The 28,000-nt window shown below is 39.7% G+C and overlaps 1 protein-coding gene across 1 annotated transcript in view; it reads left to right on the plus strand.

The window, feature by feature from the left end:
* Positions 1-16,848: 16,848 nt before the first annotated feature.
* Positions 16,849-28,000, plus strand: part of METTL16 (methyltransferase like 16) — a 124,880-nt gene continuing 113,728 nt past the window's right edge. The window contains exons 1-2 of the mRNA XM_037808969.1: positions 16,849-17,014; positions 22,191-22,319. Of these exons, the coding sequence (XP_037664897.1) occupies positions 22,192-22,319 (128 nt within the window). The 5' untranslated portion in view covers positions 16,849-17,014; position 22,191. The remainder of the gene's footprint in view (positions 17,015-22,190; positions 22,320-28,000) is intronic.

Genomic DNA, 28,000 nt, shown 5'->3' on the forward strand with positions numbered 1-28,000 from the left:
GAAGGATTTCAGGAAAAAGCAGTGCTATCTAACACTTTTTGAGTGCTTACTCGTGACGAGCCCTGTTCTAAGGCATTTCCGTGTATTCGCTGGTTTCCCCAGGCTGCCCTGCCTGCCCTCCCGCCCGCCCCTGACCTAGGGAGAGATGCCTTTGGGGTCCGAGATGCGGGCAGCACCAGGGCGAAATTTCGGGGCTGTGCTCTGCAGACACGCCGGCTTGCTCGGGGCATATGGGCGAGGAAAGGCTCCAGGGCCAGATTCATCCTGAAGAGGGCTGCCGGGCGGGGATCGTACCCGGCTCTGCAGCGCGGCGCTGCCCTTAATTGGTGACTTGTAGAAGGAACATGGGGCGCGGGGAATCTGGGTGAGGCGGGGCACGGAGGCCGGAGGAGGCGGGGACCGCAGGGAGCAGGGCTGTAACTGGGGCGGGGAGCGAGAGACGCAGGGGAGGCGGGCCCTGGAGTTGAAGGGGGCGCCGAGGGGCGCGGAGACTGGAGGGGAAGCAGGCCCGGGGCCGGGGGCGCGGGAGTGGGAGAGGCTTAGTAATCCGTAGGTTCCCGCCCACTCGAGGCTTGTTTTGACCGCGCCCCTCCCTTTACGCTCAGAGCCCACTCTGCGGGTTTGCTGAGAGCCTTTCCGGTTACCCCGGCTCTGTTTACTTTATTTCCTCCTTTAGCCTGAGGATGGAGGCGGTTTTGTAATCCCAAACGGCTTTGTCTGCGGAGTTACATTTTCTTCGTTTAAAACAATGGATAAAGGTTCCGCACTGTGTCCCTCTCTTTGGCTCCGAAAGACCTCTGGGCACCTTGAAAGCAGACTGGCCTTCTTTCTTTGTATCCCCAGTGCCAGGCGCAAGGTAGTCTCCATAGGTGGTGACTGAATAAATGACTGAATGGCTGAGTGAGCTACCTTTTCTTGGGGACACAGATTTCAACCTTTGGGACTCTACAAGCAGAGGTAGAGGGCTGTGTTGGGGGCTCTTGGCCCAGAGGTAATGTGCTGGTTTGTATATATTATGTCCCCCAGAAAAAGCCATATTCTTTAACACAATATTGTGGGGGCAGATGGTGAATTAGGTTGAAACCTAGTGGTTCATACTTCCATGGAGTTGTGGCCACACCCATTCAGCGTGGGCCTTGATTAGTTTATTGGAGCTTTATATAAGCTCAGACATAAGGAGCTCACAGCTGTTGCTGAGACAGACATTTTTGAAGATGACCATTGGAAGATGATGCAGACATTTTGGAGAACGCCATTTTGAAAGGCATCCTGGGAGCAAGCAGACACCAGCCAAGTGCCTCCCCAGCTAACAGGTTTTCCAGACACCATTGGCCATCCTCCAGTGAAGGTACCCAATTGTCAATGCTTATCTTGGACACTTTATGGCCTTAAGCCTGTAACTGTGTAACCAAATAAACCTCCTTTATAAAAGCCAATCCAGCATTAGCAAACCAGAACAGGTAATAATACCCCACCAATCGCATTTACAGGAATTTTTCCCGTGAAGAAACTCAGGAGCTACTATAATCCCTCACGTGTATATTGGTGGGCAGTTTCATTGCTGTTTTCTCTTCTGTGCCTCATATTGTCCTTGGGAAATAGATATGGCTAATGCTGTTATTCTTATTTTACAGCTGAGGAACCTGAGCCGCCGAAGAGTAACCCAGCTAGATATCACGGAGAACCCCATCTTGCCTTGCACCAGGCTGGTAGCTAGGAATGAGTGTAGGACTGACATTTCTCCTGTTTTTTTCCCTTGGCCACTGCAGTATTCGGGGCTGCTGGGTGCAAAGGGAGGGTCCTGGGCTGGGGACTACAGCCCAGGTTGTGTGGCAGTAAAGGTATTGAAACAGGATGGGCAACATTGTCATTAATGCCAGTCCAGGTTTGATTCAATGCCCGTTTGCTTTCCAAACCTTCTCTGGGCTAGGTATTCAGAGTGCAACAATCAATAAGACACAGGCCTTGCATTCAGGGAGCCAAAACTTGGTGTGATAATAGCTTTATATATATATGGTATTCAGGAGCTCATGAGGTTTATCTAGAATAGTGGTTCTCAACCAGAGGGTCACAGAATACCTATGGAGATTTTTAAGAATACACATGCAAAGTATAGATATGGGAGCCCCACCTGAGGCCTACTGAATCAATTTCCTGGAATGGGATCCAAGCATGTGGGCTCTGCTGTGCATTCCTAGTCAAGACCCCTCACTCTAATGCAAAATTGTTTTTAATTGTGGTACAATAAGAGAAGCACACAAATAATTATAACAGAGGTCTCACCTAAGAGAGTGAGACACCAATTGCTATGGGGTTTCAAAGGAGGGAGAGGTCACATCTGGATGGAGAAATCAGGAAGGCTTTTTGGGAAAGTGGCAATTTGAGATGGGAGATGTAAAGGCTGTGTAGGATATGGGCTAGTAGATATTGTGGGAAGGAGAGGAGACCATTTCTGGAAAAGAGAACAGCTTGAGCAAAGAGGCAGGCAGAAAAGAACCTTGAAAGTGTTCAGGGGTCAGATCAAGTGAGTTTGGCTGAAGGCTAGGGTGAAGTCTTATTAAAAGTAAATGAAAAGGTCAATATTGTAGAGATGCTGATCCTCTCAAGATTGATATATATATATTTAATGTAATAATTAAAAAAACACAAGAGGATTTTTCTAGAAAACTTAAAATGATTATAGAATTTATTTGGAAACATGAATATGTGAGAAGAGTCAGGTAAATTCTGAAAAGCAAGATTATATATCTGTGTTATGTGATGTTATGTATAGTAATAGAAAGCTACTTTAATGAAAACAAATATGTACATGTGTAGAAACAGATCAATGAAACTCAAGCTTATATGGGAACTTTGTAAATTATCAAGGGGGCAATTCAAATGGTTGCATTAAAAATGGCATTCAAACATCCAGCTAGGCATTTGGAAAAGACCCAAATCTCACTGCATTCTAGACTGATAACAAGAGTAAGCAGTAGGAAAACCCTCTATAGGGCACAGAGGCATTACCTGAGGAGGGCCCTTATTTACTCAGAAAGGTCCATAAAGATTTAAAATTCAGTATGGTCTTTGGATTATGATTTGGCAGGCAGTTTTTGGAAGGAAGCAACCAAAAGCCCTCAACTTCAGGAAATGAATCTCTAGTAGGTAACTGTGGAAAGAAATAGGATTTGTGTCTCAAAAGTAAACTGGAACCATTTTATTATGTTCACTAACTTACATAAAAAAGTGATTAATTCTTTGAAATTTTTCGAGTATTTCATTTAACGTAATTTCTGATATGTTGGGATTTATTCCTGCTGTCTTTTTTTGTTTTCAATTTAATATGCATTGTACCTTTCTTTTTCTTGTCATTCTCTAGATTGGTTAGATTTTGTTTCTATTTCCCTCCATTAGTTTGGGGTAAACATCCTATTTTTATACCCCTAAAAGCTATTTATAGCATTCATATTTAAAATTGCATTTTCTATAAAAGTCTTGAATTAATCAGTATTTATGTCTTTTTCCTAAAAAGCAAGGATTTTAGCGTTCCTCTACTTACTGCCCCCAACCCCAGCCTCTCAAGTAGATCATTTGGGATTTTAGTTCTAGATTTTTTTTAACTGTACATCAATGTTTATTTAGATTTTATCTGTAAATTTTATTAACTTTGTTCACCATTGCTTCTGCATTCCATGTCTCTCTCTCTCTCTCTCTTTTTTTTTTTTTGTTTTGTTTTGGCAGACTACATCTTCAGAAACTCTTTATGAAAGAGGCTATGAGTGGTACATATTTTTAGTACTTGCTTGTTTAAAAACGTATTTATCTTGCCTTAACACTTACATAATAATTTACCCTGGCAAAGAATCCTAAATAAAAATAATTTTCCCTTTGAACTTTGAAGACTCATTCCATTGTTTTCCAACACATATTTTTGACCCTGAGAAATCTGATGAAATTTGATTTTGTTTACTTGTAAGTAAGCACTTTTTTTTTTTTTTTCCTCCCTGAGAGCATCTGGATGTTTCTCTTTATCCTTGGTGGTCTGAAATTCCATTATGATGTGACTTGGTGTGGGTTTTTAATGAAGTCATTCAGTTTGGTAACCCAGTGAACTCCTTCAATTTGAAGATTTGTATCTTTCTCTGCTGTTAGAAGGTTTTTGCCGTCAAAGTTTTTGCCATCATTCTTTATTCTCCATTCTCACCTTCTGGAATCCTGTTAGACGGGTGCTGAAGTTTCTGAAAATATCTTCTAAATCTCTCTTTCTCCCCCTGTTATCCAATTCTTTGCCCTTATGTGCAGGTTCTGTTTATTTATTTATTTTTATTTTTGCCCTTCATTGTGCCATTCTACTTTTCAGCTCATTTGTTGAGCTTTCAGGTTCAACTATTTTATTTTTAATTTCCAAAATCTCTACTTGGTTTTTTTTTCACACTGACCTTCTTGTTTTATGCTCTCCCAAGATAGTATTTATTATCTATTTTAAAGTCCTCTTTGCCTTATTAATTCCTTTTTAGGGTGTACATTTTTTTTTTTTAATTTGATGCTGTCGTGGACATTTGAGGCAGCTGGTTATGTTTTGAATGATTTTTCTATATTAGGGAGAAATCATCATGTTACACATGCCACTTTACCACTGTAGAAGGCAGAAATCCAATTCACAGCTTTCTTACAGTGAGGACGAAGAAGGTGTGTTACCTAGACTCCACCAATCAGAAACACTCAAGCAGGATTTTTATTTACAAGGGAGCCACATGAGAAAATAGGGGATTCCTGTTCTTCCAGTGTAGGCTGGGACTCAAGACATCTTTTTGAGGGCAGCAAGCATTGAAAATACAGATACAGGCTGTCTGATAAGAATCTCATGGGTGCTGACAGCAGTAGCCGCAACCATGAAGACAAGTCCCTGGCATTTAGTGCTCAGTGGCAGTGTCCGTGGCAGCAGCAGCAGCAATATTTTTCTCATCAGGCCAGTTCTGCAGCATGGTTTTGGGCACTGTTCCACCCCTTCCCACGGTCCTACGAGCTAATATCTTCTGATGAATTCCTTTTGTGCTCTCATGTGACCGATACAAGTGCCTACCTTTCATGGTGCTGGCTTTCTTTATATTTTTGGTGATTCTTGGATATTTTGTCATGTGTAAACTTACCCTCTCTTCATCTATATGCTGATTCTGTTTCCCTCTGTCTCTGGTGCTCTGGTGATCATGGATGAGGTGTGTGCAGTGAGCAATACCCAGTTCTTCGTTTCTGGGCACGTGGAAGGAGTATATTCACCACCCACTCCCCCTACACACAGTGGGGGGGGCATGCGATTTCCTTTGGCCAATGAAATGTGAGTAGAAGTGATGTGTCACTTCTAAGTTGAAACACTAGAAAGCCACACTCTTCCCTGGCGATGGTGGTCACAGAAGCACATGTTGACGTGCAGGTGCCACAAAGTTGTGGCCGCCTAGATCACTGAGTCCTCATGTGGAGGCGGGCTGTCCTGGACCGCTGCCCAGGCCACAGTGGACTTGGCTCCTCCTCCAATCTGTCTTCTCCTGCATGAATTGTACAAATATGTTACCATGTTCTTGCTGTAAAACACTCAAATGATAGAAAAAAAAATTAAAGTCTCTCATGCCCCCACTTTGACATTCCAACTTGCTTCCTCTGAGGTAACCACTATTATTGGTTTAGGATTTTTCTTTTCAGATCTTTTCCTATGGCTCCTTTTTTTTTAATCATATTTTTTTAATGTTGAATATAACATATATACATAGAAGTGATAACTTTCCAAGTGCAATTTAACAGGTAGAGAGCAGATTTCAAAAAATATTATAGGTTACAGTTCCACAGTTTCAGTTATTTCTTTATTAGGAAATATAACATATATACAAAAAGGCAATATCTTTCAAAAGTATGATTTAACAAGTAGACATATAGGAAGTTTCCAAAGTTGTTATGAGTTATGGTACCATAGTTTCAATTATTTCCTTATTTTGAAATATATATATATAAAGGTTATAACTTTCAAATTATAATTTAACAAGTAGCTATAGAACAAAATTTCATGGATGCTATGGGTTACAGCTCCATCATTTCATTTTTTCGTTCTAGCTATTCTAATACCCTAGCAACTAAGAAAAAGAAAGTTATATAAAGATTTAAAGATTCAGTATTGATAATCCTTTATTAAATCCCATCTTGTCTGTTGCTATGCCTTCCTCTAGTTTAATCACTTTCCCAATCTTCAGGGATGTCTAGGCAGTGACCACCCTAACGTGTTCATGTTGAAAGGGGTGTCAACTTTATGAGCAAAGGGGACACATCTAGTTGTTGTTCTTGAAGAGGCTATTGCCTCTTGGTTTTGGGACTTAGCTGGCATAGGAGCTCTCTAAAGGATTTAAATCTCTGAAGAATAAACTTGTGAGTGAAACTTTTATAGAGTCCTAGATAGGGATCCGGGTTTTCATTAAGGTTTTTGGGACTACTGATGACTTGGGCTTATCATATTGTGGTCATTTGGCATATCTAGGTGAAGCTTGAGTAGGAATAACCTCCAGGACAGACTCTTGACTCTATTTGAACTCTCTTAGCCACTGATACCTTATTTTGTTGCCTTTATTTCCCCCCTTTTGGTCAAAAAGGCACAATCAATCCCTTGATACCAGGGTCAGGCTCATTCCCGGAATCCATGTCCCACATCACTTGGAAGGCTCATTCATCTTCCGGGTCCTGTTCCACGTTGGGAGGAGGGTGATGAATTTATTTGCTTAGGCTTAGAGAGAGAAAATCCACATCTAAGCAACAAAAGAGGCTCTCCTGAGGTGACTCCCAGGCACAACCATAGGTGAGCTTAGCCTCCCCTTTACAAACATAAGTTTCACTGGAGAAAGCCTCAAAATCGAGGACTTGACTTATAAAGCAGGGGGTTCCCAAGTTCACATAGCATAGTTATATCCACAGTAATCCAACCATATCTTACATTATCATCACTTAGCTGTACAATCTTCATCACTCTCCATTTTAAACAATTCTCATGACCTAAAACATCTCTTGGCTCATATCCTCTCTCAATTAATTGTCCCAAGTATTTGTGTAATACTAGTATGGTATTCCTATTAATTATAGTCTCTAGTATGCAATATGTAGATTTTTCCCATATAACCTTCTGTTGTCAACTCTCTGAGCTAGTGTCATACCTTAGAAGTATGTCATGCAAGCACCTATCTATATTTGTGGTGCTGATCTGTGGGAAACATGCCTATGGCTACTTTTATAACAGTTATATTTTCATATTGAAATATGCGCTTTGTGGGTTTTTTTTCCTGTATATCAATGATATCAAACTGAACTTACTGTTTTATAATTTGCTTTTTTTTTAAAGTAGGTTGTGTTTTTTAGTAGCTTGTTTTAATTTTCTGCAGTAACAGACAAACACCAAACAAAACAAGTAGGCTTTGAGTGCCCAAGGGCCAGTACAGGCAAAAACTTAAGTCCCCCAATAACAAAGTGGCTTTGGCTTCAGAAATCAATGCCCAGGGGAAGAATGTATTGCCTAGGAGAGGACACAAAGATAGGCCTCTGCCCCCTTTCCCCGCCTGAGGCTTAGCAAAAAATGCTGGGGCAAAGCACTGCACGGTGAGCACCAACAGGGAAAGGTGGCCAATGCCCGCCATGATGGAGACACCGGGTTGGCCAAGGTCAGCAATAGATAGACCACCAGGATATTGCTGATTGCTGTGTGTACCTTCTGCACAGGCGCTCAGGGGTGGGCATTTTGGAGCCAGGGACCCGCGGGTGTTCTCTGCCTCCAGAGGGCACAGTAAAGGCACAGTAAGGGAGAACCGGAGCAGTTGGCTTCCTGGCCCTCTGGCTGCGGTCACAGTGCCTCCAGCGCCACTGGAGTCCCTGGGCCTCCTGGGGTCCTTGGCTGCCAAGAGCACCCCTGTCGCGCTGGCCATCAGCATGACCCCTGCATGGTCTACACCTGCGGCTTAGGTGTCTGGAGCTCCTCTACCTTTGTTTCTACCTGCAGAGACCAGGTGGAACCCGTGCACCAGGCTGATGGCTGACTTAAATTTCTTCCTATATTTTGGATATTTTCCATGTCAGTGTATTTGGATTTACTTTTTTTTTTTTAACTACATAGCATGTGTATTATAAATGTACTATAATTTATTTATTACTATATATATATAATCCTTCCCCTACTGAGGGACATTTAGGTTGTTCCCACTTTTTTCTTTTTTATAAACAATGTAGCAATAAGCATCTTTGTATCTATCTCACTGTAAATATGTATTTCTCTGGGATATTTATTATACATTTTTATTAATATTAAAAATGAGATTACTGGTTAGAAGAACATGTACATTTCCTTTATTTATTTTTCACCCCACATACCTTGGTACAAAATCCAAAAGATACATAATCCATCATCTTGAAAAGCAAGCCTCCTTCATACTCCTGTCTCCCAGCCACCAGTTCTTGCCTCCAGAAGCCAATCACTATCATCAGTTTATTCCTTCCACAGATATTCTAGGAATGGATGGTTTAGATTCTATTATATATTGAGCCTTAAAAAGACAGTTTCTACTTACTATGGTAGCTTGCAAATGGCCACAAATTGTTTGCAGCTGCTCCCATCCAGAGGGGACGTGTAGTTCCTCACCCCTGGCACCTGGGTTGGCCTAGTGACTTGCTTTGACGAACAGAATGCAGAGGAAGTGATTGATGTCTTGAGGGTTGTGAACTTAGACCTTAAGAGCTATTGCAGATTATGTTCTCAATAAACCCAGTCTACCCTACCGGAAGATGAGAAACAGTGTGGAGCGGAGACAAGCACTCACAGCTAAGGTCCCTTAGATTGGGGGTGGGCAAACTTTTTTTTTTTGGTAAAGGGCCAAATAGTAAATATTTTCAGCTTTGTGGGCTATATGGCCTCTGCAGAAATTGCACAACTGTGCTGTTGTATTGTAAAAGTAGCCATACACAAGGCATAAACAAATTGGCGTGGAGAGATTTGGCCCACAGGGAGTAGTTTGCTGACTCTTTCTCTAGACTAATCAGCCTGCCAACTGCCAGACATATGAGTGAGGCCATTGGAGACCATCTAAGCCCTAGCAGAGCCTCCAGCAGACTACAGAGATCAGCTAAAGCCCAGACCAGAATAACAGCCCAGCTCAGCCATAAAATTGTGGGTAATGTCTGTTGTTTTAAGCCCCCAAGTTTTAGGATAGTTTGTTACATGGCACTAACTAACCAATACATGTGCCTTTACCATCCCTGGATACTATAATTTCATTAACTTGATGTGTTTTTAAAAAATGGTGTGTGTGTATATATATATATATATATATATAAAATCAAGGTATTAATTAATAGGGTGGTATATGCAAATCCTGTATTTTATGCATAATTGTTCTGTAAACTCACAACCTCTGTAATGAAACAAACAGGTATATCATAGTTATTTTAACATAAATTTCCATGAGTACTAATGAGTTTGAGATCATTTTTTCTTATATTTTTTGGTAAATTATACATGCTCTTTTGTGAGTTTCCTTTCATATCCTTTGTTCATTTTAATGTTGGATTGTTTTCTTACTGATTTGTCATTGTTTAATAATATATCCTGGATATTAATTTTTTTGTTATATATGTCGCACATATTTTTCCCTCTTTGTTGTCTATTATTTACAGTGCCGTTTATTATATTAAAATTTTGAAATTTTATATAATCAAATTTAGCATTCTTTTTCTTTTAGGTTTTGAGTTTTGTGTCTTTAGAAGACCCTTCCTATTCTAAGTTTATAAAAATATTCTAAAGTTCTCAAAAACTTTTTTTTTATTTTAAATAAAAAGTTTATTTAAAAAAAAAATGGATGGGACAAGATGCATCTCAATTGCCAAAGGTAGGCCCTGAAAAGTTAGTTCAATCACAAGTTTTAAAAGTCATAATACCTCTATTTTGACTTAAAAAGTTATCAGTAGCTTATTTTCATTTATCAGCTCTAGACTCTTCTAAAACTTTTATAGCTGATTTTATTTGTTTTTATGGTTGTTTTGTTTGTTAATTCATGAGAGATTTATTTTCTATATGCTGGTAATTTTAATTTTTTCCAAGTAGACAAACAGTTTTTGCACATTTAATTTACTGATATATTTTGTAATCATCTTAAGTTCCCTAGAAAACCTTTTGACATTTTAATCACTATTCCTATTTGCTTCCTATTTTTTTCAGATTATCCTTAAGTTTTCTGATCTGTTGATGCACTATTTCTTGGTTTTCAGCCCTATTTGAAATTTAGTGTTTTATTTTTTAAAATAATATTTTCTGCTCCATGGGACTTGGGACAAGAGGGAGAGTACATGTGCACATTTAGATCCAATCCTTCCACCAGCTATTCATTTTTGAAATTTACTTTTCAAGTTTTTTGAAAGAATTCAGCATTATTTATAATAATGAAAAATGATGTCCTAAGTATAAAGGGTTACTTTACTTGCTCTCTCAGTTATGTAAATGTAGACTGAGAAACAGTCATTATTCTGGGACTTACTTAAAGTGGCCATTAGATCTCTGGTATGTTAACTTGGTCCCTAAGAATGAGATGGATAAATTTACACAAGGACAGGGTATTCTGGGCTAAAAAGAATTGATACCCAACCATGGCTCCCTGAGACATGAAGTTAGAGACCTGTAGGTGTTGACTGGCTGGCCGTGGCCAAAGCACAGTGGCAGAGAAGAGCAACAAGGTCCTTGAAATTATTAAGTAAAGTGGGAGTCCAGGCTGATACCCCAAGGGTTGATTTCAGTCCAGTAGGTGGTTGATGATGACAGCAGCTCTGGCATCAGCTATGCAACATTTCAGAATAAAGCAGTATTAACTTATGAATATGCAGAATCAGTTTCCTACTACAACACAAGTGGCAGCAAGAAGCAAAGGACGTAATTGACTAATCAGACATCATACTGTCCTTGCTGGGGTGTGGAAGTTGGACAGACCTCTCTGATTAGATTAAATCCTTGTGGGATTTGAGGGCAAGTCATGAAGAGAAGCCCAAAGAGGGAGATGAATATCTCATTAATCTATTTTGTGGAGGTGCCAGACAATTTCCATTTTATATATAAAAAATTTACGGAGATATATTTATTCATTGTATCACAAGTTTTGGAAGTAGGTCATACCAGTTACATTAGAAACAACCTCATGTCTATCCATAGGGGAACTAGTAAAAAAAAAAATTGTGGCACATCCACACAAGGGAATACTATACACCCATCACAAAGGATGATATAGAACAATATTAATTGAAGGAGGAGAATCTCCAAGACTTATATTTGAGTAAAATATGTATAATATATATGTACCAGTTTGAATGTACTGTGTCCCCCAAAACACCATTATCTTTGATGCAATCTTGTGTGGGCAGACTTATTAGTGTTGATTAGATTGTAATTCTTTGAGTGTTTCCATGGAGATGTGACCCACCCAACTGATAACTCTGATTGGATGATTTCCATGGAGGTGTGGCCCTGCCCATTCAGTATGGGCCTTGATTAGTTTACTAGAGCACTATATAAGCTTAGACAGAAGGCGTGAGCTTGCTACAGTCAAGAGGGACACTTTGAAGAACATACAGGAGCTGAGAGAGGAGCTGCAACTTACAGAGACATTTTGAAGATGGCCGTTGAAAGCAAAATTTTACTGATGCTTTGGAGGTACTAGCCCAGTTTGCCCCAAGAAGCTGCAGCCTAGAGAGGAACATCCTGGGAGAAAGCCATTTTGAAACCAGAACTCCGGACCAGGCGCCAGCCACGTGCGTTCGCAGCTAACAGGTTTTCCAGACACCATTGGCCATCCTCCAGTGAAGGTACCTGATTGTTGACACCTTATCTTGGACACTTTATGGCCTTAAGACTATAACTTTGTAACCAAATAAACCCCCTTTATAAAAGTCAATGAGGAGAGCGTTTATTCCCTTACAGGTACCACTTTATTTCCGACAACTTGGGGGCTCGTCTGGGATCCAAAGCTTCGGAGGGGGACCCCCGAGGTGGACAAAGGGAAGGCGCGCCCCGCTGATTGAGCGGTCTCGGACTCCGCCATTGGGGGCCCATCTCCGGCAGCTAAAGGGCCCGAGACCAGATGCTTGGATCTGCCGGTTGTGGATGAGAAAAGGGGGAAAAGAAAAGGCCTGCCTCTGGTTAACCAGGCAACTCCGTGCACGGACCAAAGCGGCTATGAGAGAAAGAGAGAGACTGCATCCACCTAAAATAAAATTGGCTGTACCCATATCCCCAAAGAACGATGAAAGTTGAGGTTTGAAGTCAAGTGGTCTCAGGCTGGGAGAGTGGAGTGGCCCACATGCATGAAAAGGGCACCGTGGACTGCTGGCTCAGACCCCGCCTCTTGAATTTGCTGCCCATCGACATCAGCCTGGCAGCTGGGTTCTGATCCAGTCATGGAAAGAATCCAAACTTCAACCGATCTGGGAAGGACCCTATCAAGTCTTGCTGACAACTGAGATGGCAGTCCGAATGGCAGAAAGAGGCTGGACTCATTACACACAAGTGAAGGGACCGGTGCCTGAACCAGACGATAAGTATCCAGCAACTCAACCTGAATCCTGGAAAGTGACTCCTACCTCAGATCCCCTAAGGATCACTTTAAATAGGCAACAGTTAAAGGAACATATTAGAAGGGAGAAAGGGCTGGATTAAACCCTATGTTTGCATTGCGCTCTGTGTATAGCTTAATGATGAAATTGCTTATGTTGATCATAATGTTCTATATTCAAGGAGTAACAGGTTCTGCTAAGCTGGTTATAAGTGTAGTCAAAGGCTTAAAGTCTCAAACTGTACAATTTGATGTTTGTCAAGTAATGAGCTGTAAAAATCTAAAACATCAGCAACAACTGAGGGAGGAATATAAGCATTTATGTAAGCAGACTGTTCAAATAGAAAGCAAGATTGTTGGGGGGCGAACATTTGAGAGTATAACTTATGAGACACCTAACCCCTGTTATTCTTGGAACACTGCTTGGTGGACCACACAGTATGAGGGATGGGTCTTACCCAGGTTGGAGGAAAAACCATTAAGGGAAACTTGGCTGGAATTTAACTCTCCAGTACAAATTGACCCCAAGGTCATTAGAATACTTAAGACCAAAGACTTAAAGCAAACCACAGAAATAGAGACAGGTTATGGAAATACAAATGCCTGGGTAGAATGGGGCAAACATACCATCCAGAGTCTAAACAGAAGTGACTGTTATGCTTGTACAACCAAACAACCCACTGTTCAGATTATGCCCTTCTCCTTGGGGATGAAAAAGCATGAAAGGGAGTTTAAATGTATAACACTCCTCTTTCAAAATGCTACTCCTGGTGAAAGTTGTAGTACGTTGTCCTCCCTTTTCCCTCCAGTCCAGGAGGGAAGTGTCAAAGCCATACCAGCGTCTCACCTTGGTCCCGGAAACCACTCTGCCTGTCTCTCCAGATGGGAAGAAGGGCTCCAGGATCTTGGTACCATGGCTTTGTGTACACAGGTGTGGAATGTGAGCAAGGATAGTACTGGCAACTTCTCCAGCCTAACTATACCCCGAGCAGACCTCTGGTGGTACTGTGGGAAGGGCATCCTCTGGCCAACACTACCTGAAAGGTGGGGAGGAACCTGTGCTCTGGTTCAACTGGCTATCTCATTTACCCTGGCATTTGAAAGTAATAAAGTACCAACCCAAGGCAAAGGAGAAAAGAAAAATGTACAAAGTGTACCTAGTTCCTTCAATAAAAAATGTTTGTAGATAGTATAGGGGTTCCCCAGAAAGTTCCTAATGAGTTTAAAGCTAAAAATCAATTAGCTGCAAAATTTAAATCGTCCTTATTCTGGTGGGTCACCATCAATAAAAATGTCAATCATCAGCTAAAATTTATCAACTATACCAGGAATGTCATTAAAGAAATAGCAGAACAGTTAGATGCCACTAGCTGAATGGCATGGGAAAACAGAATGGCCCTAGACATGATGCTAGCTGAAAAAGGAGGCGTCTGTGCTATAGTTGGGGGAAATTGTCGCGCATTCATCCCCAATAATACCGCACCTAATGGAACTATCACCAAAGCCCTACAAGGCTTAACAGCCTTATTTCAGAAACTAGAAAAGAATTCTAGCATTAACAACCCACTCATAGAATGGTTGGAAAATTGGTTCGAGAAATGGAAAGGAATTGCAACATCTATTTTAATTTTCCTTATCATTCCAGCCAAAATGTTTATAACAGCTGGGTGCTACATAATCCCGTGTGCTCAAAGGCTAGTTCAAAAAGCCATCAAAACCACTAGAATCAAAAATAAGAAAGATCCCTATAATGAGGAATGTAAAAAAGCCCTTAGAAAATTTGAGAATCTAAAATGTGAAAACTAAAAGTGTTTAAAAAAAAAGAGGAGGGAATCTGTAAGAAAGGAATAAGTTTCGTTTTCACATAGAGACAGCATGGAATAAGGGAAATGGAGGCAAAACCAGTTTAAACAAGCCCCAGACAAAGAGAAGAGAGAATCTGCCTGATGTAAAGAGACATGAGGTAGTATCAGAGGCGGGAACTCACAGCAAAAAAAATAAAAATTTGGGGGGGCATTGGCTAATCAGTTCAAAATCTCAATAATGAGCTAGTTGGCTCTCTGGGATTGGCGGTACAAATTAAAATCTCAAAAGAGGAATTAGTTAGTGTTCTCGGATAGGCTGTAACCTCTGTAGTACCCAGTCAATGGGGAAACGGGAGGGACTTGCGAATTAGGAGTAGGAGATTTAAAGATCGCCATTCTCTTCCTCTGGCGCGCCAGCCTTCCGCGTGTTTGGCTGGACGCCCCATCTTGCAAGATCGTAAATAAATTCTTTTCTCCTCCAAAAAAAAAAAAAAAAAAAAAAAAAAAAAGTCAATGCATTTCTGGTATTCTGCTTAACAGCAGCATTGGCAAACTAGAACAATATACTATCTGCATAAATATTATAGAGTTATTTATCCTTATGAGCATATATTCACAGAGATCTAGAAGTAAGGTTATCAAAATTTGATGGTGGTTTGCTCTGGTGATGAGATTTAGGTAAGTTTTTCTTTGTTTTTCATATCTTTCTGTATATTTTGTTACAAATGTTCTATAATGAATGTTTTTATCTTTATTAAATATATTTTTAAAATGGAAACTGATCAGACAAATTTTAAGGAATAATTAGAATATTAAGAACATAATATGTGCCAGATGCTATTCTAAGTGCTTTACATGCATTATCTTATTTAATTCTCACAACAAAGCTATGAGATTATCATCCAGTTTTGCAATATTGAACAAACTGAGGCTTGAAGAGTTTAATTAATTGCCAGTAATCACAGGATTAGTACCAGTGGTGGGGCCAGAATTAAAGCCCAAGGTTGCCTGACTATAGGGCTAGGGTAGCTCTAGTTCAATCCATAGTGGAGCTGGATGCCTGTCTGGAACTTTCAGAGAAATTCACCAGTGTCTTAAATACAACTCACTTTCATCCCCACCAGTCATATTTCCAGGGCCATTTTCTCTTTCACCTTTCTAGAAACAGTGCTAAATAATGGTAAAAATAACTAGTACCAAAGTTGCCATCATCTAAAGACAGAGAAGTTTCTTTGGTAACCTGTTATATTGATGGCCCCAATGAATCTTGCCTTCTGGTATTGACCAGGCATATCCCCTTCCCTTGAATCCAGGCTGGTCCTGTGATTTGTTTCAACCAATAGAACATGGTAGAAGTGATCTTGCTGCAGTTCTGGGCCTAAGTCTTAAGAAGATCTGCCAGCTTCTACTTTTGCCTTTTTGGGAGCCCTGAGCCACCACGTAAGAAGTCTGGCTACTCTGCTGGAGAGAGATCACTTAGAAAGTCCACATGGAGGAGAGGACCTGAGAAGACAGGGAGAGAGGCCCATCCAACCCAGAACCCAGTTGATCCACAAGCTCAATGCAGCCACACAAATGACCACTAGGAAGACCATATGAACAGTGGAGCTAATCTGAACCTAAATTACAGAACTGTGAGCAAGAAGAGTTGGCTGTTGTTTCAAGCCACACATTTATACAATAGATAATGGAAACACCTCAGCTTTTCTTGAAGACCGGCACACTCAGTTCTGCATATAACTGAAGTCTCCATCCCTTCCTCCCTGCTATCTCTCAAATTTATGGCAATACTTTGTCATAACTTTTCATGTTAGTTACTAGGAAGCAACCTTTTTAAATGAAGAGATAGTAGATAGGGGTCCAGAGGCTCAGAATTTAGCTCTAGCTTTGTTATTATCTCTACGTCTCTTGAAAATCATTTGTCTCAATTGTAAAACGGGGCGACTAATGATCACACTGTTTATCAGAGAATAAAAACGAGTATAACCAAGTTGAAAAGAAAAATGAAGTGCATTAATGGCGCTTCCAGCTAGAGAGGGAGGTGATAAAATAGAACATGGATTTGATGTCATCTGGTTTTAAGATCTTGAGTAAGTGTAACTCCTCTACCGCACAGGATCTACGATTAAATGTGACATCGCCTGAGGAAAGACTTGTTGCTCAATAAACGCTAACAGCCCACCATCAAACCCCAAAGCCTCCATTCGTCATCCTCGAATTCCGCGCCCACCATCCAGACAATATGATTTAGTAAGTCTGGTCGGTCCAGAAATTTCCATTTTTATAAACAAGCTCCCTATTGGAATGTAACCCAGGTCCTCCTCAAACCACACTTCAAAACAACGCCGCAAACGCCTCCGCTTCCTACCACGACCCCTCCCTTGTCGCCAGGAGCTGCAAAGTCCAGGTATCGCGACAGTTTCCTCTTTCTTCAGGCTCGGCCTACAAGTCTCACGAGAGTAACTCGTCCAATCACGAGGCTAAACGGCAGCAGAAGATGGCGGCGCGCCGGTTGCGTAACTTCTGTGTTTCTAGGAGCTCACGCAGCGGGTAGCTTGACTCGGCGTTTATACCCGCCCTCTCCAAACAGGTGGTCTGGCAGGAACTTCTGCCTTCGAGGTGGGTCACTTAACGTCTCTCACGCGTGTTGCGAATTACTTAACTCCTGGGTCACACGGGTTTCTCTTCCGCGGGTTCTGGGCCCGTGAGATGCTGACTTGGGTCTAGGGAAGGAGACCTCGCGGGTGAACGTGTGTACGCTCGGGGGATTGGTGGGTGGGAGGAGTTGGCGAATAAAATAGAGACTAGAATTGAAGTCGGAAAGACCGGTTGGGCTGAGGAGATGAGATTTAGAGAGATCTGGAACTAAAGTGGAACTGAGTGGGGAAGAGGAGAGCGTGAAGTAGTGGAAGCGATGGAGAACTGGCAGTGGCGGCAGTTGTGGAAAAAGTCGGATATATGAAGGAAGACGAGAAGAGAAAACTGATGTGGTAGTTAAGGCGGGAGAATCTGTGCAGAAGGAAGTCAAAGTTTTGAAAGAATTTAGACTGTTATACAGGCTTTTGTGTTAAGAGACATGGTGGTTGAAGAGGGCCAAGGGTGAAGAAGAATCGAGGAAAAAATATGGATATGAGAAAGAAAAGTAGAGGCGTCAGCCTCAAAGGTTCACTCTTCTGGCTTTCTGGACCGACTCAGATAATCCGGAAGAAAACGCTCCAGCCTACGGGGTGACTTTTTGAGATTCAAGATGGGGACTGCCTACCCATAATTAGGGTATAACGTTTCGGTGGCATGGACAATGAAAAGAGTTCCATCGTGCTTTCAGTCAACAAGTGTTTATCGGGTGTCAAATATGTCGAGCCCTATTTTAGGTTCTGGGATATGGCAGTCAATAATACAGGCAAAAAATCTTTTCCCTCGTGAACTACCGACAGAGAAGGTTAAAAAAAAGTAGAATATATGGAATATCAGATGGGTAGGTTCTATGTAGAAGACTAAAGCAGGGGAAAGAGACAGGGAGCACATGTTTAACTAGAGTAACCAAAAAGCCTTCATTGAAAAGGTGACATTTGATCAAAGACCTGAAGAAGAGAGTGCCTTGCCTGTATGTATTTGTGGGGGAAGAGAATTCCATGCAGAGGGGACAGCAAAGTGCAGAAGCACTAGCAGGAGTGTGCCAGACTTGAGAAACAGCAGTGGGAGGCTAGTGTGACTAGAACAGAATGAGCCAGGAAGAGGAAGGTAGGAGTTCAGGTTAGAGAGAAGAGGAAAAATGACAGCGCTGGTACCAGGTCAGAGTTGATGCCACAGTTAAACTGAAGAATTGTTTATATTTAGCTAAGTACCGGTTACCTGTATTAGGACTTTGGTTAGCAAAGGAATGGCTTTAATCACTCTTTCTACATCTGTTCTTCTGACCAGAAAGATTGAGTAATGTAGAAAATAAACTGATTTTGCCATATTTGTAATTTAATTTGTTTCACGTATGTGCCTAGTGTTAGGTTGTGTGTGTCCTGCTGACAGCTATGTAGTCTTTAGAATCTTTCTTAATGTGTTGCAGAGCCCTAATATGCAAGAGTCTTTTTAAATTACTGTACCTTTCTTTTTTGTTGCTTGCCAAAATCATATAAAATGAAAGCATTTTCCTTTTCAACTTTTTCTTGGGATCTGAGACCTATTCTAATTTTTTGCTCACCTGTCTCCTAATGACCTGTAAAGTGTATGTCGGTGTTAGGAAATTAAAACTGGTGTATAGTGAATGTCAGTGATCATTTTGGTGATAGTGTGAGGAACCAAAGGTGGTAACTTAGTGTGCTGGAAATCCTTCCAGTTCTGAATTGGTTCATTCATTCACTCAACAAATAATTTAGTGTATGCCAGTTGCTGGAAGTACAGTGAAGAATAAGATGGACTTGGCTACAGCCTGTGTGTGTGTGTCTGTGTTTGTGTGTGTGTGTGTGTGGAGGCAGGGAGAGACAAATGTAAACTAATTGCACACATGATGGCAAACTAAAGAGCTGTGAGGAAAGAGCCCAGGATGCTTTAAAAGCATATGGAGTGGTTGCCTGATAGGATCTGTGGTGTCAGAGAAACCCTACGTGAGAAAATGATGTTTAGGGTGGGATTTGAAGTACTAGTGGGCGTTGAAGAGATGAAAGGGTATGGTTGCTGGTTGAGAATCAAGAAGTAAGAGTAGCAGATAGTGGGAGCATGATGCAGCTAAGAACATAAAAGAAGACTAATATGTCTGGAGCATAGTGTGGGTAGACGAAACTGGTGACAAAATAGGAGGTGTAGGCAAGGCTTAAATCATGCATTCCTTTTTAATGATTTTGAGCTTCAGCCTAATGGTGTTGGGAAGCCACTAAAGGAATTTAGCAAGAGAATGTTCAGATTTGAACTGAGGGAGAACAAGACAGACGGAGATAGAAAGACTTGTCTGCTGGGCAAAAAATGGATTCCAGAATGGCTAGACTGGTTAAGAGAGACTAGTTAGAGGCTATTATAGTAATCAAAGAAAGATGATAACAATCTGGACTAGAGAGGTGCGATTGTGAATGATAAAAATTGGGTAGGGTGAAGAAATAATTAGAAGACCTAAAATATTCAGGACACAGTGTGTATTTTTGGAATGGGGGAGGCAGGGAGGAAAAGATGCTAAAGGTTTCTGGCTTGTACACTACAAAGATAGTAGTGCCCAAGTGAGATAGGGAAGATTAGAAGAGGACCAGTTTGGGGTGGGTGGAAATGATTTTACTTTTGAGCCATTCAAGATGAAAAGTTTGGTAGGCAATTGGATATGTGATCCTGTTGCTCAGAAGAAAGATCTGGAGTAAAGACATTCTTTTTTGAAACTGGTTGTTATATTTTGAGTGTAGAAAGCTGTCAAAAAAAATCTTCTGAAATAGAGTGCTGACAGACTTATTATTATGTAAAATAACATCTCTAACAGAGGCTGTGAAGGAAAGGTGTTTGTTGCTCAGAGTTTATAGTAGGGGCAAATGGCTTAATTGGGGAGAATAGGGAAGTCAGGACCTTCCTGAAGAATACTTGAACTATGATTGGAAAGATGTGCGGGAATTCACCAGGTGAAAAGGGTGCAGAAAGGATATTATAGACAAAAGGAGTAGCCTTTGGAAGGCCCTATGGCAAGAGTGGAGGGACAGAAAAAATGTGGACGGACAGAAAGAAATGTGGCCAGAAAGGGAAGAGCAAGGGGGTGTGTGGTTTAAACTGAAGGTGAAAAGATAGGCAGGGCAAGGCCTTATATGTATGCTAGATTAATGATTTTTTTTTTATCCTAAGATTAAGGTTTTGAGCAAGTGAACATAGGAGGAGGACACAGTAGATTTGTGTTCAGAAATGCATTGTGACTGCAAGGTGCAAAAAGGAATGGAGACAACGAGTGGATGCAGGGAAACCAATTAAGAGGCTGTTGTAACGGAATAGTCTAAGTAGCTTTTTCTAGGATGATGGCGGTGGAGATAGAGTGAAACAGATGGATTTGAAAGGTATTTAGTAGGTAAAATGCACAGCACTAGTAACTTCTTGGATATGAGAGGGAGAGAAAACTATCAGGTGACTCCTAGGTTTCTGGCCTATATGATACTTACAGATAAATGTTCATTTTAGAAAAAGCTTGGAAAATACAGAAAGATAATAAAGAAGAAAATAAAAATCACCACCCAGGGATATACACAGAAATATTCTAAAAATTGCCTATACCTAAAGGTATTTACTAAACCACTAGTAGTGGTTTTTCTTCCAGTTTTTATTTTTTGCTGTGACTGTGTTAACTGTTTCATCTTTGTAATTTGGAAGAAGTCAAAATTATGTTTGGTTTGGTTTTTAGCTACTGGTAAACAATGATACTGAAATTTGTAAAAAAAAAAAAGTTAGAATAACAAATGTTTTTTTCAAACTCTAGTGACTTTGTGGTGTGCTACCAGATACTCAGTCCTTTAAGTCCACTGTAAAAACCAACCACTAACTAGAATGTTCTTGGCTGTAGATTATAGTACATTTTGTCACTTTGACACTCTTAAAGGAAGAATAACTTTCAATTTTTCTTCCTTTGGTTTAAAATAAAATGATTTATCATATGTTATATACATTTTAAAGATAAAAATTCTACTTTCTTATTGATTGGCAAAGATATATTGGCTGAATCTGTTGACTTGGTAACTGTGGCTTTTCTCCTGTTCTGAGTAAGGTGAAGGAGGGACTGTGTAATAAGACAGCCTTCCACCGAACTCTGAGGGGTATGACAGACCAACGAATGACTCGGACAAGTCCAGTTGGCAAGTAAGATAGAGTGTTTATTGGGGGCTTTCAGAGGGTCCTCATCCTTGTCAGTGGGAGGAGAAACAGCAGTTCCTTGCTATGATGGTTTGCACTGACCAGAGGACAGGGCAAGGTTTTATAAGATTTGAACAAAAGGAAGTGTGGTTGAGGCACTGGCACAGTGTGGTTGGCTGTGTGTGCATTCAAATTAAGGATTACAAGTTGGCCTGTCAAGCTTCTACAACACTAGACATTTTTCTTCTAGGCATAACTTCTGATGGTGGTGCTGTTTAACTTACTGGGCATAGATTTGATAACACTACTGTTTTCCTCAAGCTAAGATTTACTGTTTTACTGAATATCTGTTCTCTAGGGCCCGTGGGAAAGGGAAGAGTTGGGGGGGGGGGGTAATGCAAAAGTTCATGTATGTTACATCCCCATTCATGATTTTTTAAAAATTTTCCCAAGTTCATTTTATCAACAAAAAGTACAAACTGTTTTGAACAAAGGTAAACCATGAATCACAGTATTCTGCAAGACATTAGACATGAAAAAGTGAACAGTTCTCATAAGTAAAATATAAGCAGATGAGTTGTCTCTCACGTGTATGTATTCATGCTTTTTCAATATTCTCTTAGACAACTTTCAGTGTAATTTTCACAAACAGGTGTAGCAGCTTAAATGCCAATGCAGAAGCACAATTGCAAAGTTGGGCAGTTATTTTGGGCAAGTTATGAGTATGAAAGACAGGTTTATACCACAGTTTCATCTTCATGCAAGCAGCTGTGTAATATGCATGACTCTTTTGAAATCAGTAAGGAAACTTCCACTGTTTTCATCAGTATTGAAGCTGAGATCTTCAGGGCCTGTTTGTTCACCATCAGGAAAACTGGAATATGTGTCTTCATCTGGAAGGTGTGCCATGAAGAAGTCGTTAAATCCACCCATGCTGCTGTGCCTCTTAATGATTTTTAACTAAATATGATGATTTTTTTCCTTTTTTTTTTTTAAGGATGGCTCTGAATAAATCTATGCATGCAAGAAATAGATACAAGGACAAACCTCCTGACTTTGGTTATCTGGCATCCAAATATCCAGATTTTAAGCAACATGTTCAGATAAATCTGAATGGAAGAGTGAGGTAGGTATCAGATGAAGGATTCTTGATACCATATCATTCTAGCATAGTCTGAATGGACACAGTGTAGTGAGAAGTGTGCTGGACTGATACTGGCCCTGAATGCTGGTCCTAGGTATTTCATTAAAGTTCCTATCTGACTCAGACAAATTATAGCCCTCTCTCAGTCTCAGCCTTTTAATCTATAAAATGAGAAGATTGGACCAAGTGCTTTTACATTTCCTTTTGGCTTTAAAACAAAACCTGTTGGTGTCTAAATTGTTGCTTACTTGGCAGAGTTCCCACAGTAGCTGTAGAGATTTTAGGTTTGTGCTCTGCATGATTTGAAACTTGGTGATCAGTGAAGGTCTAAAGTCATTATTTTAGTAAGTGTATGTTTATTTTGATGAGAGGTAAGAAAGATATCAGGATATCTAAGGTATGATTTCCCAGATAGTATTACTTAAGATGCTGCTAAATTTAAGTTTAAAGGGTTGATTTTTTTTTAAAATTAGGAAAATAGTAGTACAATTGCTTCAGGAAATGGCAAGAATTATTATAATGGTGTAGGAATGAAGTATGTTATACCCATGAGAAGAAACCATTCCTAAACTCTGTGGATGTTACAGAGGTGATTGGAAATTGCCAACCTGCGGATAGACAGGTATGATGATTCAGCTGTGGGGAGGAGGAGCAGGGTTTGAGGAGAAGAGGAAAGGTAAGGAATAGGATTTTGAGGCTTTAGACATTTTGCCAACCTCTTTTTCCTTTCTCCCAGCAGTCTTCTTATGGCTTTTTCTAGAAATGAAGGCCCTAGGTTAGGTGTTCTTAACCTGGGTTTCAACACCCTTTAAATAACATACAGCAGTTTTTAAAATATATATATATAATGTAAATATAACATTCACTTTTCCAGGATATAGTCCTTAGCTTTCATTAGATTCCCAAAGGGATCTGTGACCCACCATCTTCTGCCCCAACAAAAGTTAAGATCCAGTCCCCAGAATTACGGTTTCTAAGCATTTTTGTTTGTTTCTAAGCATTTTGATTATTTACTCCACTCAGTAAAAAAAGTTGAACATACCCTATATAGGAATGCATATATCATTACTTAAGTACATTAAAAACCTACTTCAAAGTAGAAATGAAAAATGTATTTAAATAGGAGTTTTAATAGTCTCATTGTATACCCTAAAGAATCATCTTTGGATATCACCCTTAAGAGATTGAATTGGTATTTTTCTTTGTTTATAATATCCCTGTTGTTCTTAAATCTTTGTTCCGTAGTTATGCATGTGGGTGACTATTTATCCTAGGAGCTTTAAAGTAGATACAGTTTTTTGTTTTTTTTTTTAAATCTTCATTTTATTGAGATATATTCACATACCACGCAGTCATACAAAACAGATACAGTTTTGTTATTCTTTTTTCCTCTACTATATCTGCCATTGTACTTAATCAGCTAATTTACAGATATCTGTTGATTAACCAATTTATGCTAGGTTCTAGGAAAGCCATAATAAACAAGAAAAACACTCTTGCTGCCATATTTGGAACTTATATTCTAGTAGGGGAAGTGGACAATAAACAAGCAGTTCAGTATTCATTGTGACAAAATCTGTGGTTGTGCAGTGGGATCACATGAAAGGGAGAATGACCTGACTTTGGGACTTAGAGAATGATCTGAAGTGGAAGTGGTGTCTTGAGTGTGTTCTGAAGAATAAGTAGGAGTTAGCCTGGGATAAAGAAGAATGCTCCAGGCAGAGGGAACAGCATATGCAGAAAACACTGAATAGTAGGGGAACTGAAAAAGTTGAACGTGTAGTAGACAAACGACAGGAGAGGAGGGTGAGGAGGCTTAAGCTTGCTATTTGATAAAGCCATTTAAGGAGTTTAGAATTTATCTTAAGGCCATGGCAGGGGGGCCTCTTGTGACCTCAGGGCTATACACTCTATCCTTATCCCCTAAAGTTTTGAAGCAGGGGAGTAACATGTTCAGAATTGTGTTTTAGACAGATTTATTGTGGGAGCAGTGTGGAGAATGGATTGCAGGAGCTTTAAGACTGGGGCATAGAAGGTAGGTAGGAAATGGTTTCAGTAAACCAGCTTGGATACGTTGGAGGCTTCAGTAGGTAGAGACAGGTCTAGAGAACACTGGATGAATTTGAGAGAAATTCTGAGATAGGATTAACAGGGCTTGCTGGAAGTTAAGGAGAACAGAAAAGCTAAGTATGTCACTTAAGGTTTCGAATTAGGCAAGAGGATAGACGATAGTACCATTTACTGAAGGAGGGAACAATGGAGAATGAGCAGGTTTGGGGGCAGAGGGTATTTTCATTTAGGGAATATCAAATCTTGAGAAGTCCATGTGATATCTAAGTGGAGGTATTTAGTAGGCAGTTGAAAATACAAATCTGAAGAGACATACATAAGGCAGTGATGGTGGGGGTAGTGTTTGTGAAGGCCCCAGGCCTTTGAGCTGGATACTGAAGGATGAAATCAAAGGGTGAAAGAATACTTAGTATGGAGGGCAGATACTGTGAGCTGCATGTTAAGCTTTGAGAACTGCATGTAGGTGGGCTAAAGTGGATGTATGATAGCTGGTGGGAGAATTACAGAAGATGAGATTGAAAGGAAAACCAAGAACTGATCACAAAGAGCCTTTCATAGCACGCAAGTTAGAGTGGATTTGACAACTAACGGTAGGAAGCTAGTTATTTTTCTCATAGAAATGAATACTGATTAAAGTAAAGAATAATAAATAAAAAAGTTAGGATGATCTCGATTACTCAGACATTTGGGAACCAGAGGAGGATTTTAAGATGGTTAGTGACTTGGACAGTTTGACATTTGTAAAAAAATAAATCACTCTGAGAGCAGACCAAACAAATTTTTCACAACATATCAAAATGGATTGAAGGTGCCTGGCAAGTAATAGACATTCAGTAAATAATTGTTCAATGTATGAGAATAATTCCTCTATAAAATCTGGCTGATGCTGTTTATAAGTGGCATACCTAAAATGGCAGAAAAATTAAAAGTAAAGGGATGGGCAAAAATATACTAGGCAAAATCAGTCATGATACTAATATGAGATAAAATAGAAGGCAAAAAAAAAGCATCAAATTGGAAAAAGAGCTAGTTTATATTGGTAAAAGAAATAGTTCTCAAAGATTTTTTTAAAATGAACACTTTCAGCATTTCAAAAAATATAACGTAGAAATATCTTTTAAAAAGAATTTGACATAATTTGGGGACATTTTTCCTTGTATTTTAGACTGCTGTGGGAAAGCTTAGTGACTGCCTTCTTCACACTGGGCAGGTTCTGGTACAGCAAGTCTCTCAGGCCACTACCAGACAGACTGGGCCAGACATATATGGGCATATTTATAATTGGCCCATATAATTGGCTTAGAGGGGACCATGATAGATGTAGGAGAGAGGTACTTTCCTTTAGTGTAAAAGACCTGGCTGCTCCCAGACATCACATGCCTTCCTGTTTGTTTATGTGGGAGTTGCTGAAGAGCATCTGCATTGGTAGAATATTCTGTTTATTATTATTATTATTATATTATTGTGGTGGCATGTAAATAACATAAACTTTACCACTGTAAGCATTTTAAAATGTACTATTCAGTGGCATTAAGTATATCACAGTGCTGTGCACCCATCACTGCTATCTAATTCCAGAACTTTTTCATCACCTCAGACAGAAACTCTGTACACATTAAGCTGTCGCTCCCCATTCCCTCCAGCCCCCAACGCCAGGCAACCATTAATCTACCTTCTGTTTTATGGATTTGCATATTCTGTATATTTCATATAAATGGTATTATACAATATGTGATCTTTATGTCTAGCTTTTTTAACTTAGGATAATGTTTTCAAGGTTCATCCAAGTTGCAGTATATTAGTACTTCATCCTTTTTTATAGCTGAATAATATTTCAGTGTATGAAACATTTTGTTTACTTATCCGTTGGTGGACACTTGTTGTTTTCACCTTTTGGCTACTGTGACTAATGCTGCTGTGAACATTGGTATAAAAATACCTGTTTGAATCCCTGCTTTCAGTTCTTTGGGGTATACCTGGGAGTGTAATGCTGGGTCATCTGGTAATTCTGTGTTTAACTTTTTGAGGAACTGCCACACTGTTTTCCACAGTGGTTATTCCATTTTACATTCCTGCCAACAATGTACTAGCGTTCGTGTTTCTCGTATTTCTTCAGCACTTGTTATTTTCCTTTTTTTTTTTTAATAATAGCTATCATAGTGGGTATGAGGTAGTGTCTTGTGGTTTTGATTTGCATTTCCCTAAAATGTTGAACAACTTTTCATGTACTTATTGACCATTTGTATATTTTCTTTGGAAAAATGTCTGTTGAAATCTTTTGCCCATTTTTAATGGGTTGGTCTTTTTGTTGTTGAGTTGTAGGAGTTCTTTATATATTCTGGGTATTAAACTTATATTAGATGTATGATTTTCAACTGTAGGTTGCAACTGTAGGTTGATCTGTAGGTTCTCTTTTCACTTTCTTGATGATGTCCTTAGATATACAACAGTTTTTAATTTTAATGAAGTCCAGTTTATCTATTTTTCCTTTTGTTGCTTCTGCTTTTGGTGTCATATCGAAGAATCCATCACCAAATCCAAGGTCATAAGATTTTCCCCAATTTTTCTTGTAAGGGTTTTATGGTTTTAGCTTTTATAAGTTGGTTTTTATGTGTGGTGTGTAGTAAGGTTCCAATTTCTTTCTGCATATGGATATCCAGTTTTCTCAGCACAGCTTGTTGAAATATTTTATTCTTTTTGATGCTTTTCTAAATGGAGTTCTCTTTATTACCTTTTTAGATTGTTTGTTGCTAGTGTATAAAAATACAACTGATTTTTTTGTGTTGGTTGTGTATCCTGCAACTTTATATATTAGCTCTAACAGCTTTTTGGTGGATATTTAAGGTTTTCTACATATAAGACCATGCCAGTGCTCTTTATTTTATAATGGCTTTTTATTTAACTCCATGAGATGTATGAAAAAATAATTTCCAAAATATAAACCCAGCAATGATGGAAAAGGAATATCATACAAAACATTAGACCTGTGATGTTTTGGAGTGTCATTGATCTCCTTAACTCTTAAGTGCCTTTTTAAAGAAAACAGGGTGTTGTGGAAAGAATCATTTGTCCTAAGTACTGGTCTTAAGGGTGCCAAATTTTAGGTAATTTCCTTAGCTTCAGTGGAACTGAATTTCCTCATGTTAAAATGTGTGTGTGTGTGTGGGAGGTGTAAAAGGAAATACTTTGGATGATAAAGTTTAGCAACAATGTATGTAAAGTGACTGGCACATTGTAGATATTTAGTAAATGATAGGTGATCTTACTGTTACTAAGCCTAGTATAAATGATAAGGAGATGAAGATTGCTGCTGTGATCTCTCTGTTTTTTCTTCCCTGCACTTTTTGTTACTGTTATAATCATGTTTGACCACTGAAATTAGATTATTTTAGTTTGTGCTTTTTCATAACTGATTTTTTTTTTTTAAACCAAAGATCTAGCATTGAGGGGCTCTGTCATACTGTGTGACTGTACCATTTTTAGCACCTTATTGACTGTCTAATAAATAGAAACCAATGCTAGGGCAAGGTTGGGGGGTTTCAGCTTTTGTTGTTAAATCAGGTGCATCCTCTACAGTATTAGAACTATTACTA

Source organism: Choloepus didactylus, chromosome 18, assembly GCF_015220235.1.
Source record: "Choloepus didactylus isolate mChoDid1 chromosome 18, mChoDid1.pri, whole genome shotgun sequence".
Lineage (NCBI taxonomy): Eukaryota > Metazoa > Chordata > Mammalia > Pilosa > Megalonychidae > Choloepus > Choloepus didactylus.